The 20472-nt window shown below is 35.1% G+C and overlaps 1 protein-coding gene across 1 annotated transcript; it reads right to left on the bottom strand.

The window, feature by feature from the left end:
- Positions 1–19543, bottom strand: LOC121417474 (dehydrogenase/reductase SDR family member on chromosome X-like). Its single transcript, XM_041611193.1, has 9 exons — positions 19306–19543; positions 15842–15948; positions 14423–14508; positions 12429–12500; positions 11049–11190; positions 5180–5400; positions 4480–4636; positions 1972–2101; positions 1–382 (listed from the first exon to the last, which is right to left on the bottom strand). The coding sequence occupies exons 2-9, from the start codon at positions 15924–15926 to the stop codon at positions 286–288; spliced, it is 990 nt and encodes a 329-aa protein (XP_041467127.1). The 5' UTR covers positions 15927–15948; positions 19306–19543; the 3' UTR covers positions 1–285.
- Positions 19544–20472: the final 929 nt, after the last annotated feature.

Genomic DNA, 20472 nt, shown 5'->3' with positions numbered 1-20472 from the left:
ATGAATTGATTATTGGACCAAATGGTTATTGGACCTGTAATATTTGTTAAACGAAATGTTGATGGACGGAATGGCATCAGACTGAACGAAGGTAGCCCACATGATGATGGACGAGTTGGCGATAGATGAATTGGCAATTTACCTACTCAGGAACGAGGCATGAATTTATCTACTTTCGGTAGTTATGGGAATCTTTCTACAGGTAATTAATATTCCTGCCACCCCGTTGATCATTAAAAACTGCCTTTCTCCAGCGATTATGCCAGCGAGGCTATAGGTTCAGCTTCATTGTGACGTCAGTTCTTTCAGCGTATCTTCGGTGACGTAACCCTTCAGACAATCCAGGCTGTATTTCCAGAGAAATGCCTGCTTCTCCTTGTCCCTATGGCAATGATAAAAATGGGTGACGATGTCTTCCTTATTGTTGAGAAATATTTTGAAACCAGGTAGTATTCTATAGAAGTGTGGTTTGAATTCAAGTTCAGACTTGGGTTAAACATACAATTAATTGATGTGACGATCTTAACAAGGATGTCCCCATGCCGTTCATGAAAAATGCTTTAAAAAATACATTATTAGAGTTTTCGCCCAACGAAGTACGGAGGATTGAACCCTCTTGAATAGGCCTGTGCATTGCCAAATGTCCTTCATGACGAGGAACCAAGAAAGTGGCTTCGTCGAATATTTGTCAATCAACACTGAATCAAATCCAAATTTACTCGGTTTTCTTTTGTCATTTGACTCGCATATTAAATGCATTTACTGTATTCTTGAATCAAGCGTAGGTCGCGGGGCGAAATCCAGTGCCGGATCTACGGGGGGGGGGGGGGTTATCCCCCAACCCCCCCCCCCCCCCCTTCCTAAGCTACCGGTAAAACAAAGAATATGGATAATTACCAAAGGTTTTAAGTTTTCAGGTCGGGTAATCAAAATGTTTAGCTCGCCCCTCGCGCTCGCATCGATTGTTGAGTTATATACCCATTCTGTTCATGGTTTCTAAAACGGCTTAGAATGATCAGTTTTTATGTCTGAAAATCAAAATTTTCAGCTCGCTCTTCGCGCTCGCGTCAATTATGTAGATTATGTACCCATCCCGTTCATGGTTAACATTGCTTTTAATGACCTGTTTTAGGATTAATCTCAGTATTGAATGCCCTTTCTAACTACAAAAAGTAAGATCGCGCTTCGCGCCGCATTAATTGTTTGATTAGATGCCCATCCTATTTATGATTGCAAAAAATTATTAATCACAACTTAAAGGACAAGTCCATCCCAACAAAAACTTGATTTGAATAAAAAGAGAAAAATTCAACACGCATAACACTGAGAATTTCATCAAAATCGGATGTAAAATAAGAAAGTTATTGCATTTTAAATTTTCGCTTCATTTCACAAAACAGTTATATGCACATCTCGGTCGGTATGCAAATGAGGAGACCGATGACATCACTCACCCTCTTGTATTTTATTATATGAAATATGAAATGTTTTGATTTTCTCGACATTGTCATGTAAAATGAAGTTTCATTCCTCCCTGAACACGTGGAATTCCATTATTTTAACATTTTGTGCTTCAGGCAAGGAGGTCCTAATCATCAAATTCGTAAAAATTGAAATATTGTATAATTCAAACAAAAGAAAGTGAGTGAGTCACATCATCGACTCTCTCATTTGGATGTAACTGGCTCGTTCATATAACTATTTTGTTAAAAATGAGCGAAACTTTGAAATGTTATAACTTTCTTATTTTACATCCGATTTTGATGAAATTTTCAGCATTGTGCTTGTCTGATTCTTCTCTATTGATTCAAATCAACATTTTTCTGAGGTGGACTTGACCTTTAAGCAATTAAATGGGAGTCCATGTTTGTATGAAATGTATATTGTATAAGAAGGAGTAGGGTAAGAGAATTGGAGAATATCCAAAGGTAGTTAAACGATAACATCGAGGAATTGAAAAAGGGTATTTACGTCGCAAGTGGATTCTGGAGAGTGGCTGGCTTTGAGTTTTCCAAGTAAATCGCTGTCTTGCCGTCAAACTCCGGGTTGATTGCGGCGTGGATACTTGTCAAAGCTCCGTCAAAAGTGGTTCGGGCCAGCCCTATAATATGAGAGAAACCGCGAGTAGATTCTAACTTTATGCATCAGGAGGCATAATCATGTTACTCAGCTCGATAATGCAATGTGACAGTTTCAACATTCAACTCTTATTCATTGCCTGCTATTATATGAATTGCTCAGAGGGAAGTTCATTCAAAATAGTATGTTTTTACGACGAAATACAATTTTATGCTATCAATGTTATAGGCCTATTCGTATACGTTTCGAGATGGGAAAAATTAGTCCTACTTACAAATTAATCATAAATGCTTGATGATTTACTAAATGTCGAGCGGAGAATCAATTTGTCTATACCAAAAGCCCGGGACCACTAAAAAGGGTATTTTACCCTTTTTAGACAGGCTAAAATTTCCTTAACCCCGTACTATTGGTGGGGCTAAATGGCAATTTAGCCCCACCTATAGTACGGGGTTAAGCTTAGCCCACTTTCGTTTTACACAGCGTTTTTGCATTGTATTTTCTTGTTAACCAGCTAGGCCCTGTAATAACCCGAGCTCAGTGGTTGATTTTTACGATTGATGTCCAAAGTGTGTCCATAGTGTGCTGAAAGTGTGTTCAATGTGTTCACAGTGTGTTCAAAATGTGTGTCCACAGTGTGCTGAAAGTGTGCTCAGTGTGTTCACAGTGTGTTCAAAATGTGTGTCCACAGTGTGCTGAAAGTGTGCTCAGTGTGTTCACAGTGTGTTCAAAATGTGTGTCCACAGTGTGCTGAAAGTGTGCTCAGTGTGTTCACAGTGTGTTCAAAATGTGTGTCAACAGTGTGCTGAAAGTGTGCTCAGTGTGTTCACAGTGTGTTCAAAATGTGTGTCCACAGTGTGCTGAAAGTGTGCTCAGTGTGTTGAAAATGTGTGTCCACAGTGTGCTGAAAGTGTGCTCAGTGTGTTCACAGTGTGTTCAAAATGTGTGTCCACAGTGTGCTGAAAGTGTGCTCAGTGTGTTCACAGTGTGTTCAAAATGTGTGTCCACAGTGTGCTGAAAGTGTGCTCAGTGTGTTCACAGTGTGTTCAAAATGTGTGTCCACAGTGTGCTCACCGTGCGTTCATATACTAGACTAATATAGTATATTAATTAACGCACGTTGAACACACTGAGGACACTACTAAGTTGTGTTTTCACTTTTCACAGTGGGCGGTATTCTGATAATCGTAGGCTTAACCCTAGTCAGAACTTGAATTTAAACCACACTTATTTGGAATACTGCCTGGTTTCAAAATATTTCTCAAATATTCGTGGCAATTATAATTTACCAATAAATTCTTTAATATTCATTTTATCTTTTGCATTTTCGTATTGATCCTATTTCACGTCTCAAATATTGGTTTGTTTGTTTTTTAACTTTAGCAGGTTAAGAATAATGTTCAATTGGGGATGAATTCGACAACTGTCACTCCATAAATGTGTGGTGGAAGTTAACCAAGGTTTAACTAAACCATTGCTATAGAATAATACCTAGTGTGTCTGCAGTGTGTTCACCAATTGTTCATAGTGTGTTCACATAATGTTCACAGTTCAGTGTGTTCACGTTGTGTTCTGCGTGTTCATAGTGTGTTCTCGATCGGTGTGTACAGTGTGTTAACAGTTCGTTCAGTGTGTTTTACATAGTGTTCACCGGTGTGTTCACTGTGTTTCCAAAGAGTGTTCACATTGTGTTTACATTACAGTGTGTTATCAGTGTGTCCACGCAGATAACTATGTGATGATCTGATTGACACTGTCAAAACATTCAGCTTTCACAGTTTGGAGACGATCCACACTGTGGCCACATCTATAGGTTGGCTGTTCACAGTGTATTTATAGTGAGTGAACACACTCTGCATTGCACCAGTAAAACAACCACATTTGAAAGTGTGAATTAGATTAAACACAGTGGCCCGTATTCTGAAGTCGGGTTTAACTTAAACTCAGGTTTAAAATTGTGGTTTAAGTATGGACAGCCAATTGCTACATAATCACTAACAGTAGAGATTTCATACTTTCAGCTCATTGGGCTCCAAAATCATTCATTATTGTGTAGGAACTATAAACAGAATGCTGATTGTCTTCATCACCATCGATGAATCAGGAAAGAGCACAGGAAACATAAGAAACATACAATATGATGAAAAAGTTGACACTTTTGGCTTCCCATACTTAAACCACGACTTTAAACCTGAGTTTAAGTTTAGCCCGACTTCAGAATACGTGCCAATGGATACCTTTGCACTGTTTACAGCGTGTTCAAATAGGGGACTTACACCGTTAAAATGCTCGAATCTAATATAACACTATCGACATAATTTCACAGTGAGATTCACATAATATAGTTCGCCCTCCGCACGTCCTAGGGGAAACACTGCATTACTATGTTCTTTCACTTACCCATATAAGTTACTACGCTCATTAAAACTCTCATCAACCGAGATATCTGTTGACCATCTTTCTTCGCTAGATCTGTATCTACAACGCCAGGGTGAAGTGAGAACACATCGATCCCAGATCCTTTCAACTTGTCGGCCAGTGTGAACATCTCCATAATCTAGGGATAAAGAAAGAAAAAAAGTTTAATCGGAGGGCCAAATCCTGAAAAAAAAACGTTAAGTAGACCATGCTTGTTTTCAAGCTTTGAGTGTAGCAAATGACATTCAATAGGTCTACATAAAACCACTCGTCCGGTGCAAATCTTCGGATGACCTGCTCTGCCGGTCCATCAATTTTCAACAAAAGCCTCTCAGCTCTAAATTGTGATTTTAATTGCATTTTCAAAGAAATCGATCCGTTAAAGAGAGTTTTGGCATAGTACAAGCGAAAAATCCCTATAGATTACCTAAGTGTGATGTCAGTTGCCATGGTGTCATGGCGGCCTGGTTATAAGCAGAGTCGCACCTGACGATCGTCTGTATACAATTGTATTTGAAATGACTTCGGCTGAGAAACCGGTTGCAAGCTATCAAATTCCTATGGCGGCCATTTTCTCCTATGAGAAACACATGTTTTCATTCAGCAGGTACACTTGTTTGGAACCAGCCCGCCATGACAACTGATCCCATCGGTTTGGTACTCTATTGTTACATCAACCCACCTGATACAGCTTAGTAAATCCATATTTGCTGAGTTGGTCCCTATTGATTGCCTGCATGTTATCCTCTATCCAACGTGCACTGCGATAGGCAATTGACGAAACCATCACGATCTTAGCGTTGGGGCCCGCCGACTTCAATTCCGGAAGTAAATGAAGGGTCATGAGGAAATGTGACAAGTAATTGACCTGGAAGTGGATCTCGAAACCGTCAGCTGTTTTCACTGTGCGAATAATAAATGAAATAAATTTACAATTTCAAAATTAGAATGATCAAGAAAGTCAGTGAGAGATTGGTATCAGATATTATAGGGACGGACCTGAGATTTACCAAAACGGTTCAAAGCTGACGGGAACCAGGAGCCTTTTGTTTTCGCCACATCGAGTCCTTCTGGACAGGTTTTTAACCCATAATGCAACATTCTAAGCAGTGTAGTCTTGTAAAACAGGTCACTTGAATGATGCCCGGGGGGGGCACTTACATTGACGAGTGGATACCATGCGCGACCCCCAAAACACGTAAAAAGTATGTCTTTTTCACGATGGGGCACGTTACGTGATAAGGGTGTCAAAAACACAAAAATAATGAAACAAGTGGAATGCCTCTGGCCGTTTCACCTGCATCACGCGGTTCAATATAGCAGCAGTGCTGACTTTGAATACTACTCTAACTCGCACAAGATGTTCAGTGATACATGGTTACTCTTATGTCCACTTTTTATGAACTAGACCAATAAACTTACAGAGATATGATGGTTATTCAACAAAAAACCCTAACATGGCCAAAGTTCAGTGACCTTACATGACCTTTGACCTTGATCATGTGACCTGAAACTCGAACAGGATGTTCAGTGATACTTGATTACTCTTATGTACAAGTTTCATGAATCAGATCCATGAACTTTCAAAGTTATCATGGTAATTCAGCAGATACACCCAATTCGGCCAAAGTTCATTGACCTTTAACCTTGGTCATGTGACCTGAAACGTGCACAGGATGTTCAGTGATACTTGATTACTCTAATGTCCAAGTTTAATGAACTAGACCAATAAACTTTCAAAGTTATGATGGTAATTCAACAAATACCCCCGATTCGGCCAAAGTTCATTGACCCTAAATGACCTTAGACCTTAATCATGAGACCTGAAACTTGCACAAATGTTCAATGATGCTTGATTACTATTATGTCCAAGTTTCATGAATCAGATCCATAAACATTCAAAGTTATGATGGGAATTCAACAGATATCCCCAATTCGGCCAAAGTTCATTGACCCTAAATGACCTTTGACCTTGGTCATGTGACGTGAAACTCATGCAGGATGTTAAGTGATACTTGATTAACCTTATGTCCAAGTTTCATGAACTAGGTCTATATATTTTCTAAGTTATGATGACATTTCAAAAACTTAACCTCAGGTTAAGATTTCGATGTTGATTCCTCCAACATGGTCTAAGTTCATTGACCCTAAATGACCTTTGACCTTCGTCATGTGAATTGAAACTCTAATAGGATGTTTAGTAATACCTGATTAACTTTATGGCAAAATTTTATTAACTAGGTCCAAATACTTTCTAAGTTATGACGTCATTTCAAAAACTTAACCTCAGGTTAAGATTTGATGTTGACGCCGCCACCGCCGTCGGAAAAGCGGCGCCTATAGTCTCACTCTGCTTCGCAGGTGGGACAAAAAGGGTATCTATTTCGCTAGGAAAATTACGTGTTTAGGGTCGAATTTGCGGGGATGATAAAACAAAATTAAAATGTTTCATAAAGGATGTCCTTTTTGCCCCCAACACTTCTAGTCCAGGATAGAAGAGGCATAACCTTGTTTTTTTATATATACAATATTTTTTGATGGTTTCTTGTCAATTCGAGGGTGCTGATTACGAATCTGAATGATGCCACTCGTGTAACCTTGAGCATTTTCCGCAAATTGGCAAAATCCAATATGGCCGCCAAAATATGTAAATTACCCATGAAAATCATAAAATTGTCCGCACATTGGCTGTGAAATGCATGAAATTGTGTGGCAGGAGTTGAATACAATCTTAAAAAATAATTTTTGACAAAAAATTTATCTTCCTGATATTCAAAATGGCCGCCATAGGCCATTGTATACACTATCATGTACAATATGAATAGGGAAAACTAATTTTCACAAAAATGAACACTAAACTGCAAAAAAATCGCGATGTATGAACGAAGTAATATATGCAAATCACCATTACTAACGAGATATATCATTTGTAATGTCATATATGGGAAAATTGCAGTATTTTGATGTCTAAAATAGCCGCCACTGGCCCAAACAGTATTGCGTACAATGGCAATGGGGGCCAAAAAATTCTCAAGAGTGATCACTAAAATGCTTATTATGAAGATTAAACAGTTGGAATACTGACTATAAACACAATTATTAACGAAATATATTATTAATATGCCATGTATGTGGTGAATGTTGTATTCTGATATTCAAAATGGCTGCCAAAGGCCCTAAAAGTATTATACACAATGAGAAATGGGAGAAAAGAAATCACAAGAGTGAGTGCTAAAATGCATATATATGTGATAAATTAATTGGATACTGTCTAAAAACGTATTTTCTAACGAAATATATCATTCAGGTTTCAAGTTTGTGTTATATACTGTATTTCGACTTTCAAAATGGCCGCCATCGACATTAACCGTATTATGTACAATGCAAAGTGGGAAACCAATATTCACAGGAGTGAGCACCATAAATGCACGTAATAGTGATCTATGAGTAAAATATTGTCTGAAAGCATCATTTATATTAAGATATATCATTTATTCTGCCAGTTAGGTGATAAATGCGGTTATTTTTAAGTCAAAATGGCCGCTACAGTCCCTTACGGAATTATACACAATATGAATGGGAACAAATCATTTGAACAGAATTTGGCTTTGCTTGGTCAAATGGTGATGTATGAGTGGAATGTTGTCTGAAAACATGATTTATAACAAAATATATCATATCTTATGTAATTTAGGTGATAAATACTCTATTTCAACATTCAAAATGGCTGCCATATGCTCTTTTTGTGAACATCATTGTCTCCAACCAAATTGTTTATTATACGATAAGTGCCTATGGTGGCCATTTTAAATTTAAAAATGCAGCATTTATCACCTTAATTACACAACATTATGATATATCTAGTTAGAAACCATGGTTTTAGACAATAATTCACCTTTACATCACTATTCACAATTATATGCAATATTTAGAGTCAAGCAAAGCCAAATTCTGTCAAAATTATATGTCCCATGTTACAATGTACACAATACTTTTAGGACCTATGGCAGCCATTTTGGATTTCAAAATACAGCATTTATTACCTCCACCATATCCACAACCCATATGTGATGTATTTAGTTAGAAATAATGTTTAAGACTATATCTTTACCCGTACATCACAGTTATATGCATTTTATGATTCTCACTCTTGTGAAAATTAGTTTCCCTGTTCGCATGTTACATAATTTAGTTAGGGCTTGTAGACAGGTAGAGGTTATTTTGAATGTCAAAATACAGTATTTATCACCTATATGAAAGAAGATATGCGATGATTTAAAAAAAAAATGTTTTCAAACAACGTTTTACTCATACAACAGGATTATATGGATGTCATAGTCAAGCAAATCCAAATTCTTACAAATTATATGTCCCAATTCACATTGTAGATAATACTCTTAGGGCCTATAGGGGCCATTTTGAATTTCATAATACAGTATCTATCTCATGCATGACAAAAGAAATGATATGTCTTGCTATAAAACATGTTGTCAGACAATATTTTACTCATAGATCACAATTACATGCATTTTATGTTTCTTACTCGTGTGAAAATTAGTTTCTCTATTCGCATTGTACATGATGAATATAGGGGCTATGGCGGCCATTTTGAATTTCAAAATACAGCATTTACCACATAAATGGCATATTTACAATTATGTTTTTAGTCAGTATTGCACTCGTTTATCTTAATAATATGCATTTTAATGCTCAGTCTTCTCAGTTTTTTGGCCCCGGCCATTGACATTGTACGCAATACTGTTTGGGCCAGTGGCGGCTATTTTAGATATCGAAATACAGCAATATTCCCATATTTGACATAATAAATAATATATCTCATTAGTAATGATGATTTGCATATATTACTTCGTTCATACATCGCGATTTTTGCAATTTAGTGCTCATTTTTGTGAAAATTAGTTTTCCCTATTCATATTGTATATGATAGTGTATACAATGGCCTATGGCGGCCATTTTGAATATCAGGAAGATAAATATTTTGTCAAAAATTATTTTTTAAGATTGTATTTCACTCCTGCCACACAATTTCATGCATTTCACAGCCAATGTGAGGACAATTTTATGATTTTCATGGGTAATTTGCATATTTTGGCGGCCATATTGGATTTTGCCAATTTGCGGAAAATGCTCAAGGTTACACGAGTGGCATCATTCAGATTCGTAATCAGCACCCTCGAATTGACAAGAAACCATCAAAAAATATTGTATATATAAAAAAACAAGGTTTCGTCAATTTTCTATGGGGCCTATCCTGGACTATTCGTGTTTAGAGTCCGATTTGCGCGAGGTGTAGAAGGTGGGGTCGTACTAAACCAAATAAGGTAAAGCCGACGGCCGATGGACCCGTAACAATAAAACATTCCTGTACTTGTTTAGGGGTTCATTTCAGGGAATATTTGCCAAGAATATCTTATTGTTACCAGTACTCGTTATACTCGCCAATACTTGTTAAGGGGTGCATTTTCAGAATATGGAAATTACGTGTTTAGAGTGCTTTTCGAGACCCCATGGTCGCGCATGGTATCCACTCGTGAATGGAAGTGGCCCCCGGGGAATGATGTTACCCAGATGCAAAATAAATACCGTTCCTTACAAAATAATAACATTGCTTCTTCTATGTAAAATCCGAAGGCAATTTATTTTCCGGATTAGTAATAGCTACTTCGAGTTCTCTTTACGCTACGAGATTCAAACATGGGTGTAACAATTGCCTAGTCTACAAAAACATACTTGCTGTTGACTCTTTAACGAATTATAACATGTCTAGAGCGAAGACTAGACTCCGAACTCTCTGCCTGTGTCACTGCGTGGTCTGTGTCAAACAAAATTTAAACGCAGCCACAGTACATAAGTGAATAGTCACACTGCTTCAGGCTCTGCACTATATATATATATATATATATATATATATATATATATATATATATATATATATATATATATATATATATGCCTTCAGAACAGTTGCCTGGTTCAAATATCTGCTTCCCGCGCGAAATATGCATATGGTCACACGGACATAACTACAACTGGCAGGCCAAAGATATTCATTCGAGCCAACACATAGCTCAATTTTTAAATTTGATATTCCTGATTGACAAAAATGAATGAATATGTCTGACAATCTAACACTGATTCTAAGAAGAGTACCTACTGAAGTTTCTTTTTCCAAATTGGAAAATACATCTCTACTTTGGAACTATTATTTTACTGGCGGAAGAATTAGGGCCATTTTTATCTCTAAAGTGAAGAATTTGATCCTGCCAGGGGTAGTCTTCATAAATGCCGATTTTATTTTTTTATGAGCCGGTAGAGGTACCCTTTTTTGGTCAGACATGGAATGTCAGACATATATCCTGTCCACTGGTAGTAAACAGTCAACCCTCGAATTTCCTCCTTATTTTGTATGATTTTTTTAAGGGCCACTTTAACGCATGAGTCTATGGAAAAATTAATTAGGCCTGTGATACTGTATGAGCGCGGGGAAGGGGGCGTATTCGTGAACAAATAAAAAATAAATATCGGATTACCTTCTCCTCCAAAAGCCATGCCAGCGTTACACACTAGTATATGAAGAGGGATCTTCTTGGCTTTAAATGCCTTTACGAAGTTCATCGTACTTTCTAAAGACGAGAGGTCGAGGTCAATGAATTCAATATCAAGTTCGTTGGCCTGTTGGTGATATAAGTGGAGTAATGGTGACGTCATAATGATATGGAACCCAGTTGGATAAAATCATTATTATTATTATTTTATTTGGCATTCTATATATTTGATTCATCAATTTCCACATTCCAATAAAATCATATACAAGTGAAATCATTTTTTTAGGATAACATAAGTAAATGATATAATTAATAACATATACATATATACAATCTAATAATCTTATTAAAATATATTTATACTGATAATTCTTTTCTTTTAATTGTTACAAAAAAATAGTAGAAAAAAAATCATATATATATATATATCAACATAGTACATTTTGAAATGTGGGAGACATTCATCTTAAGCTTAGAGCTTGAAATTTCAAAAACATATTAAAGAATACAAACAGATCAGAGAAAAGATCTATCAAAATTATTCATGATAGAGAAAATAAGACCTGGATGAAAGTTTGATAGGCTGCCTGGGTATGGAAAAAGCTAACTTAATAGCCATAACCCACAGGTCTTCCTTCCCAAACCTCCCAACCCCATCCAGGTCAGAACACTAATGGTACAAATAAATTGAAGATATCCAGACTAGGTAAAATACAGTGGTTATACCTGTGACTTGGTCACTTCAAGCCAAATACCTCCCCCAATCACATCATTATGTATCACAACGAATAATTCAAAGAATAAAGGTGGATGAAATTCGAATCAAGGTCATAGGCTTTCCTTACAATTAAACAGGTTTGTTTTTGACGTCACAATATCGCTAATAAAAACAACCCACAAAGCAAATGCCAATGTGCAGTTTATGCATCAATGTAGCCGTGTTTTTACTTTTTAAAACGTCAAGAGTTTTTACTCTCATTTTAATTATACATTTTTCATTGCTATTTTACTTCAGTATAGAATTATTTTATTGATTGATCTCGATGTACTATATCTTAGTTTTTTGTGTATTTCTTAGAGAGTGATTTGAAAAAAAATATTTCAATTTTGAATTTTATTTGGATTAACAGATATGATTTTGCACAAACTAGAAATTTCAAATATTGAAAAAAAATTGATGCGTTTAAATCATTATTGTAGTGTTATTACATTTGTTTGTTTGATAATAATGAAATTATTATACATCAATAATAATCATTATAGCTATCATTTAGTTTTTACTATATAATTAGAAAACTAGTGTCATTGCAATTAAAATACAGCATTGGTATCATTACTTCACTATCAAACGTATCATTATGTTACCTTAATTTTGAACTTGGTTTTCTTCTCATTTGCCATCTCCTCTTTGTGCTCCTTGTGCATTCTTTCTATCGCCTAGGAGAGAGAGAGAGAGAGAGAGAAAAGAAAAAAAGGAAAGGAGAAAGACGTGTATTAAGAGAGGCTTTTATCACAAGGATGAAAACAAGTATAACGATATATTGTTCGTCTTCCTTCCAGGAGGACGAGGGATATATCTTCGAAAATTTTTGCGGTAATAGACTGGATATGTCTTGATTTGATGTGTTATCACTTAAGCCAATATATATATATATATATATATATATATATAAAGTAAAGAAATGGATGAAGAGAACAATGGTAGGCGTAGCTTAAATCAAGGTTCCCCAGAGCTATCTACCCTTTGGAAAAATTGGTGATGCCGAAAAAATGTCTCTGCCGGGAATCGAACCCGGGCCCCCAGCTTTGAACGCCGGTGCCTTAACCACTAGACCACAGAGACGGTTAGTAGCCAGGGCGAGCCCGATCCGATTGACCGTCAGATAGACAGATTTTCGACACTATACCAATTATATATTCCTTTGTCGGGTGAAGGTGAGTTTTGAACAATGACAAGCCGCCATGCCTCAGCTGGATCAAAGCTATTGCTTCGATACAGTACACATATGGGAGAAGAAATACAAATGTGTAAAGTTATACATGTACAACAGCTTTTGGCAATTCTTTTTTATTTAAATATTGTAAAGAAATGGATGAAGAGAACAATGGTAGGCGTAGGCGTAGGCATCACCAATTTTTCCAAAGGGTAGATAGCTCTGGGGAACCTTGATTTAAGCTACGCCTACCATTGTTCTCTTCATCCATTTCTTACAATATTTAAATAAAAAAGAGTTGCCAAAAGCTGTTGTACATGTATAACTTTACACACATATATATATATATATATTGTGTAAAGAAATGTATGAAGAGAACAATGGTAGGCGTAGCTTAAATCAAGGTTCCCCAGAGCTATCTACCCTTTGGAAAAATTGGTGATGCCGAAAAAAAAATATACATGTATATATATATATACGCGATGACAAGTTACTTGTACCATACATATCATGTACAAAGAAAATGGCATCAATTATAATAATAATAGTGATATGAATCATATTGATAATGCTAAAAATAATCGTCCAGTAAAAAAAAAAATCTTCCCTGTATAATTCAGAAATATATCTAAAGATCCTAGGATATATTTTTGTATATTGTTATGGTCAATAATTTTTCAATTTAATTCAATTTATTTTTCATTCTTCAACATATACAAATAATTACAAGATGAATAAATTCAATTTTAATAAAAGCATGAACAAAATTCAACATTGAACAAATGATATACATATTCAATGAGTGATTCAAATATAAACATGCATGTCAAATTTTCGAGTCGCTCACATCAACACACACGCGTGAATCCACTCATCAACCTGCATGAGTATTGAGACACTGTCCTATATGCTCATCAATTCATGATAAACAATTGTTACGCATGCCATTCGAAAATAAACATTAGTGAACATTTATCGTTTTATCTTTTGCCAATAAATACTCGTATCGTAAAATCATGACAATTGAGATCAAAATTTACATACCCCAGTTATATATATATTTTCTTCAAAGTCCAGCATCATTAGGTGTAGGTGCTGAATTAGGTCATTATCGTAATCAATATATCAAATCCGCTATCTTTTTTTTGGGGGGGGGATTAAAAGAACGTGATGTCACAACTTATAGAAAAATTTATTTTGTTAAACAAATTGAATTGATTGATTAATTAATTGATTGATTTATAGGGTATACATTATCTTCTTTTAAACGAAAAAAAAACGGTTATTGTCTGTTACAATTTGAAATGTTAATATATGGGTATACATTTACTTATTTTTCATTTTTTTCATCATTTTTTGGGGGGCGGCTCTTGCCTGATGGGCCCCCTAATTAGACCCACCATTGCTGGTACATAATATACTCACTTCTTTCGCTTTGCTTTCAGATCGACATGCCACAATGACCTTGGCTCCAAGTTGGGCAAACGTTTTAGCTGTATCATATCCAATTCCTGTAATCAAAGTAGAAACGAGAATGGAGAATGAAAACGAAACCTTTTTTTAGGTTGCAAAATGTCTGAATACTCTGTATTTTTTTAAACAATAAACCTCGTAACCCCCAAAATACTGCGAGGGTATTCATCAGATTAATAAGCGTTTCAACTAAAGTAAGTTTTGTTATTCCAAGTTTTATTCAAAGGACCAGGATAATGAATACACACGCTTATACTCCCTTTACACACACACACATATTTGAAACTTAGTTGGGCTCGGTTTATGTGATTTCTTTTCTCTAACGCACACAAACACACCCTCACCAAGATACATATACACCCACACCCGCACAAACATATATATATATATATATATATATATATATATATATATATATATATATATAATGTTTTGACCAGTCCCAGTATGGCCCCAATCAGTCGTAGTAATCATAGTAATTTTGAATAAATGGTGAAAATCAAATGAACGATGCGCTGAAAGTGTCAATCAAATTCTGATGACAAAACATGACATTGAAATTTTTTTCTCATTATGTCAAAGCAGTCAATTATGAATACATTACATGTCAATGATCAACTTTTTACATCTTATTTTCAATATCTATATAGCAATCTTGTCTTAATAAAATTTTGATATTTTGATTTGTGACGTCACATAAATGAGCAGCTGCTCCGTATGTCATGTAATATGAAATGCATGAATTTCAATTATTTTAATGGTTCAAGATGACTGAAAATATTTTTCTTTCAGCAGCGGTTGTGAAATGATTTAGTGATTGAACAATGAAAATAAATTTTATTAATTGATATGTTTTTCACTGCATAATATACCCTGATATCGGGAAGGTATTTGGAGATGACTTTTTATTTGTCATGTCATGTGCAAATACCTTCCGGACATCAGGATGAAATTTTGATAACCTTTGTTATATTTATGTGTTTGATAACCTTTGTTATATTTCATGTGTTTTACTCAAACTTAAACCCCATATATTCTTTTGTTTTTGCTACTTTAATTTGTATGATGACTAAATACTTTTCTGTCAGGAGCGGTTATGAAATGAAAGTTGTAATTTGATATAGTGATTGTACAACAAAGAAAAATAATATCATTTTTTCCAAGATTTTTTTTCGCTTTATAATATATCGGAAAGGTACTTGCATATGACAAATAAAAACATTAGATTGTAATAATTTTGTTCTTCTTTTATATGTTCTCATTTAACTTTAAACAAGAATGCTTTTAGATTTCTTCTACTTAAATTTACACTAAACTTTTTCGTCAGGTAGAACATCCCAATAAGAGATGATTATTTAATATTGGACTCACCCGTGTTGGCTCCAGTTACAATGGCAGTCTTTTGAGACAGATCGACGTCAGGAACGGCACTCTGTGATGCCAGAGTAGTCCCCATCGTGACGAAAGAAAATCGAGCACTAACAAAACGGAGAAATCAATCAAGGTAATAGCGAGTTTTCGCAACTGCAACGGAGACAGATTCTCAAAACACAGTAAATGTCCATTAAATTACAATGAAACTGTAGAGAGGTTTTTGTCGAAAATTGGTGAACCGGGAGAGCAGAGCCCCCCCCCCCCCACACACACACGCACACACACATTCAAAATGGTTCCGAGCCCTCCGCCCCCCCCCCCCGAGTCTTATTAGGGAATTTTCGCTCTACGCTGCACAACGGATTTAAGAACGCAGTTTTCAAAATGCTCGGCAAATGACAATGAATAGCTAGATCTTTGTCAGAAACTGGTGGACCGAGAAACGCAATCTCGTCCTACTTATTTTTCGAGCTGACGAAACATTTTTTAACATGTCGTTTGTCTAGGGACGAGGACGACACTTCCGTTTTGCTTCAACGATTCTCGATAAAGACTCGTTGTCAATACCTCTTTTCAAAAAAGATGATAAGCTCAATGTCAATAATTACAGACCTATTTCCTTACTGTCCTCCATGTCAAAAATTTTAGAAAAGGTCGTTTACAATAGAACTATTAATTTTTTTGAAAGCACACAATATTTTCTCCGATTACCAGTTTGGTTTTAGAAAAAAAAATAATACTGAACATGCCTTATTAAATTTCATTGACAAAGTGGCACATGCTCTCGACAATCTTCACACATGGTTGGTATCTTCCTGAACTTCTCCAAGGCCTTCGACACAATCAATCACTATATTATCACATAAACTCGCTCATTATGGGGTGCGTGGGAAGGCCTTGGAGTGGTTCAGGAGCTACTTATCCAGTAGACGTCAGTACGTAACATTAAATGGCTATACATCCAATATCCAAAATATAAATTACGGAGTCCCACAGGGTAGGTCCTGTTAGGTCCTTTATTATTTATCATTTACATTAATGATTTTTGTAATTCATCCGATATTGTTTCGTTCATATTTTTTGTCGACGATTCAAATCTTTTTTATTCTCATAAAAATCCAAAAACACTATTAGATATAGTAAATTCTGAGCTAGAAAAGGTTACTCAGTGGATAAGAGCTAACAAACTATCCATTAATCTGAAAAAAACAAATACATGTTATTTAGTAACACTATAGACACACTGCCGGCAAACATTATGTTTGATGATACTCCTTTAGAAGTTGTTTCGTTCATAAAGTTCTTAGGCATAACTGTCGATAATAAACTTTCGTGGAAATATCACATTGAAAATATTTGCAAAGCGATTTCACGCAACATCGGCATGATAAATAAACTGAAATTTCATTTTCCTCCACAAACCTTATTAATGCTTTATTCTTCTTTAATCTTACCGTATTTGAACTACGGCATTCTTGTTTGGGGCAATACCCACCAAGTTTTATTAATCAGACTTCTTTTATTACAAAAGAAGTCTCTCCGTATAATTAACCATTCTTCATTTCTTTCACATACAGATCCATTGTTTGCCGAAAACAAGCTGCTAAAAATAAATGACCTATATCTGTTTCACTTAGGCCAATTTATGTATAAATATAATAACAATTCACTTCCTCACGTATTTGATTCAACGTTCTCTCAAAATCAAACATTTCATCATTACTCTACGAGACAGTCTAATGAATTTCATTTACCTCTTTTAAGAACATTATTAGCGAAAAAAAAAACATTTATATACGATGACCCGAGATTCTGGAACTCCCTTAGTGAAGATATAATTAAAAGCCCATCCCTTTGTTCTTTTAAAATGAAACTTAAAAATAATTTTCTGAAATCATACAGGTCATCATTTACTCAGTTTTAAATAATTTTATCATTAAATTCACCATTTCATGCCTCCTTAACGTATTATTTTTTTTTGGTTATAATTATCCGCGCGTTGAAGTCCTGCTCTTATCTCTGTTATCTTTCTTTCTTTTCATTTTTATTTTCATATCCTTTGTGTGTGCTTCAATTGTTTGATTGTTTCTTGTTATTTGTTCTTTGTTCTGCTGTTCTCTGTTTTGTAAACTTGTCTGTCTTCGTAGGCAATTCTAAAATAATTATTTAGAGGGGTCCACACAATACAAGCACTGCTTTTTAGTGGATCCCTCCATTTTCACAGATTTTTTTATTTTAAAATGGTTATGACATTAGCTTATATATATTCTGTTTTGTTTTACTTCGTTTTATAGATAAATATCGAATACTGTACATGCCTGAATTTATTTTATCTGTATAAGTTCATTGTAAATATTTTGATCACTATACTTTGTTCTTCTGTTGAAAATTAAAAATAATTGAATTGAAAAGGGGCTTTTCACAATATATTCTCCATGTTCCAAAAAGCATTTGCGCAGTGCTAGCGAAAAACTCTCGATCATCTCTGGAGCAATAACTGAAACAAATTTATAATAAATATATAATTGTATAACCTATTATTACAAGACATTGCATATCCTTGCATCTGATTAAAAACAAATTGGTCGGTGGAAATAACTGACAAAAAATATCATGAAACGATTCCCTCATGATTCGTAATTTTTTTTTATTGATTATATACACTGGAATTAACGTATTCTGAGGTCGGGTTTAACTCAAACTCAGGTATAAAGTTGTGGTTTAAGTATTGATAACAAATTATTGCATAAGTCACTGACAGTAGAGATATAATATTTCACCTCTTGGCTCTCAAATCATTCATAATTGTGTAGGAAGTATAAATAGATGATTGTCTTCACCATCGATGAATCAAGAAAGAGTACAGTAAACATTAGAAACATGCAACTAAATAAAAATTGTGACAATTTTGGCTTTCCATAATTTTAGCACAGAGTTAGACCATGGTCTAAATTAAACCCGACTTCAGAATACGGGCCAATATTTTTTTCTTTTACTAGAAAACGATACAGAGATAATTTCGTGTAGGTTTTTTTTTTAGAGAGAATTTGCAACATTTTCTAAAAATATTCCTCGTTTAATCAACCATTGATTTTATGAATAATCCAAAAATAATAGTTTACCAAAATTGTGTTAGCTTATTAAACAAATATATTCTACGAATATTTTTGACTTTCAGAGATATGAAAATTGTGTCTTTCTTAAGGTGAACTCAATCATACACTAATCAATTAACGCCAGAGTTTTTGCTTTGGCAGCTAACAGTACGTGGTGCATGGTCATAGAAATATAGAGCTGAGAGACAAATTTAAAAAAAAATGCTAAAGAATTGTACTTATACTAGATGAAACGTCTTAGTCTGTCACTTAATTTATATTTCAGGAAAAATGTATATTGTTATTTGGGTTTTTCTGATACACCAAGCCCACACACAAAAATAAAACACAAATAACTGGACTTACCCTTTTCCTGTCGACACGCAAGTGAATGCGTCTGGGTTATGTTTAAAGTCTGTTAAACCAACAAGATGTCTCCACGCAAAAATGGTTCACAAAGGCTACAAAAGAACTGGAATGTCTCGCCGATGATCAGGGTATATCTCCCCCAGCATAGGCAGTTATCCGGGCGTGAGGGTGGTTGTGTGTCCCTCTCAATTTGCACATACTTATTTGAGTTCTTTTTGTGCAGAAGGAATTGACACTGCTAAATTGATGTGCCCACCCCGCCCCTCCCTCGCCACTAGCTAGCTATGTTAATGCATTTTCGAGAACGATGCTCTCCATGTAAAATCAGTGATACCCCCCCTCCAGCGAGTTCATACTGACTGTAGACATACTGATTGGACTTCGGATCAGACAAACAACCTATAAAATTGTGATACCAGGGAATGGTTAACAGCTCCCTGAATATACACAAACATTATGCGGAAGGAAATCTTGCAGTGAAAGTGCAATCTCGTTATTGTGTGATTTGAAAATAAATCTTTTTAATCTACGGCGATGAAAAAGACTTCAACAATGAGATGAGATAGGTTTTAAGGTCATATTGCAGCGATAACATAGATTAGATATTAATTAATGCGAAGCGTCCTGTTCGTTGCAATGTATACCTGAATGTTCAAATATGTTTTAAAGGCCATCGGTTTTTTCACATAATGCTGCCAAATGATTATTGAAATAATCATTTTTTTTTTTCATTATCGTTTCACAACATAAAAGAAAGATGATGAAGTCGTAGAGGCCTGTAGATCAACAACATTAAGAGCATTATCTACTTCTTCTTCATGATCGTCATCATGCATCATCGTCATCATATCATGCAACGTCATCATTGCTATTATCATCATCGTCACCATTGCCATTGATATTTTGTTATCATTACCACAATCATTATTAAAACTCCTGTCAGGTCATTATATGTTCATCCAACTCTGGTTTTCTAGTTATTCCCAAATCCAACATGCACTGTTACAAAAACAAAATTTACAGAAGAAAAATTAAAAAATAGCTCTTACAGAAAGAAGAACCAAATCATTTTGTAAATTGTTAAAACAAATAATTGTATACAATTTTTATATGAATTTACAGAACAGGTCTGTTTCAAAAAAGAAAAAAACGGTTTTATTACAA

This window comes from Lytechinus variegatus, chromosome 6 (genome assembly GCF_018143015.1).
Source record: "Lytechinus variegatus isolate NC3 chromosome 6, Lvar_3.0, whole genome shotgun sequence".
Taxonomy (NCBI): domain Eukaryota; kingdom Metazoa; phylum Echinodermata; class Echinoidea; order Temnopleuroida; family Toxopneustidae; genus Lytechinus; species Lytechinus variegatus.
The sequence above is the reverse complement of the archived record's forward strand: the minus strand, read 5'-3'. Positions and strand labels throughout refer to the sequence as shown.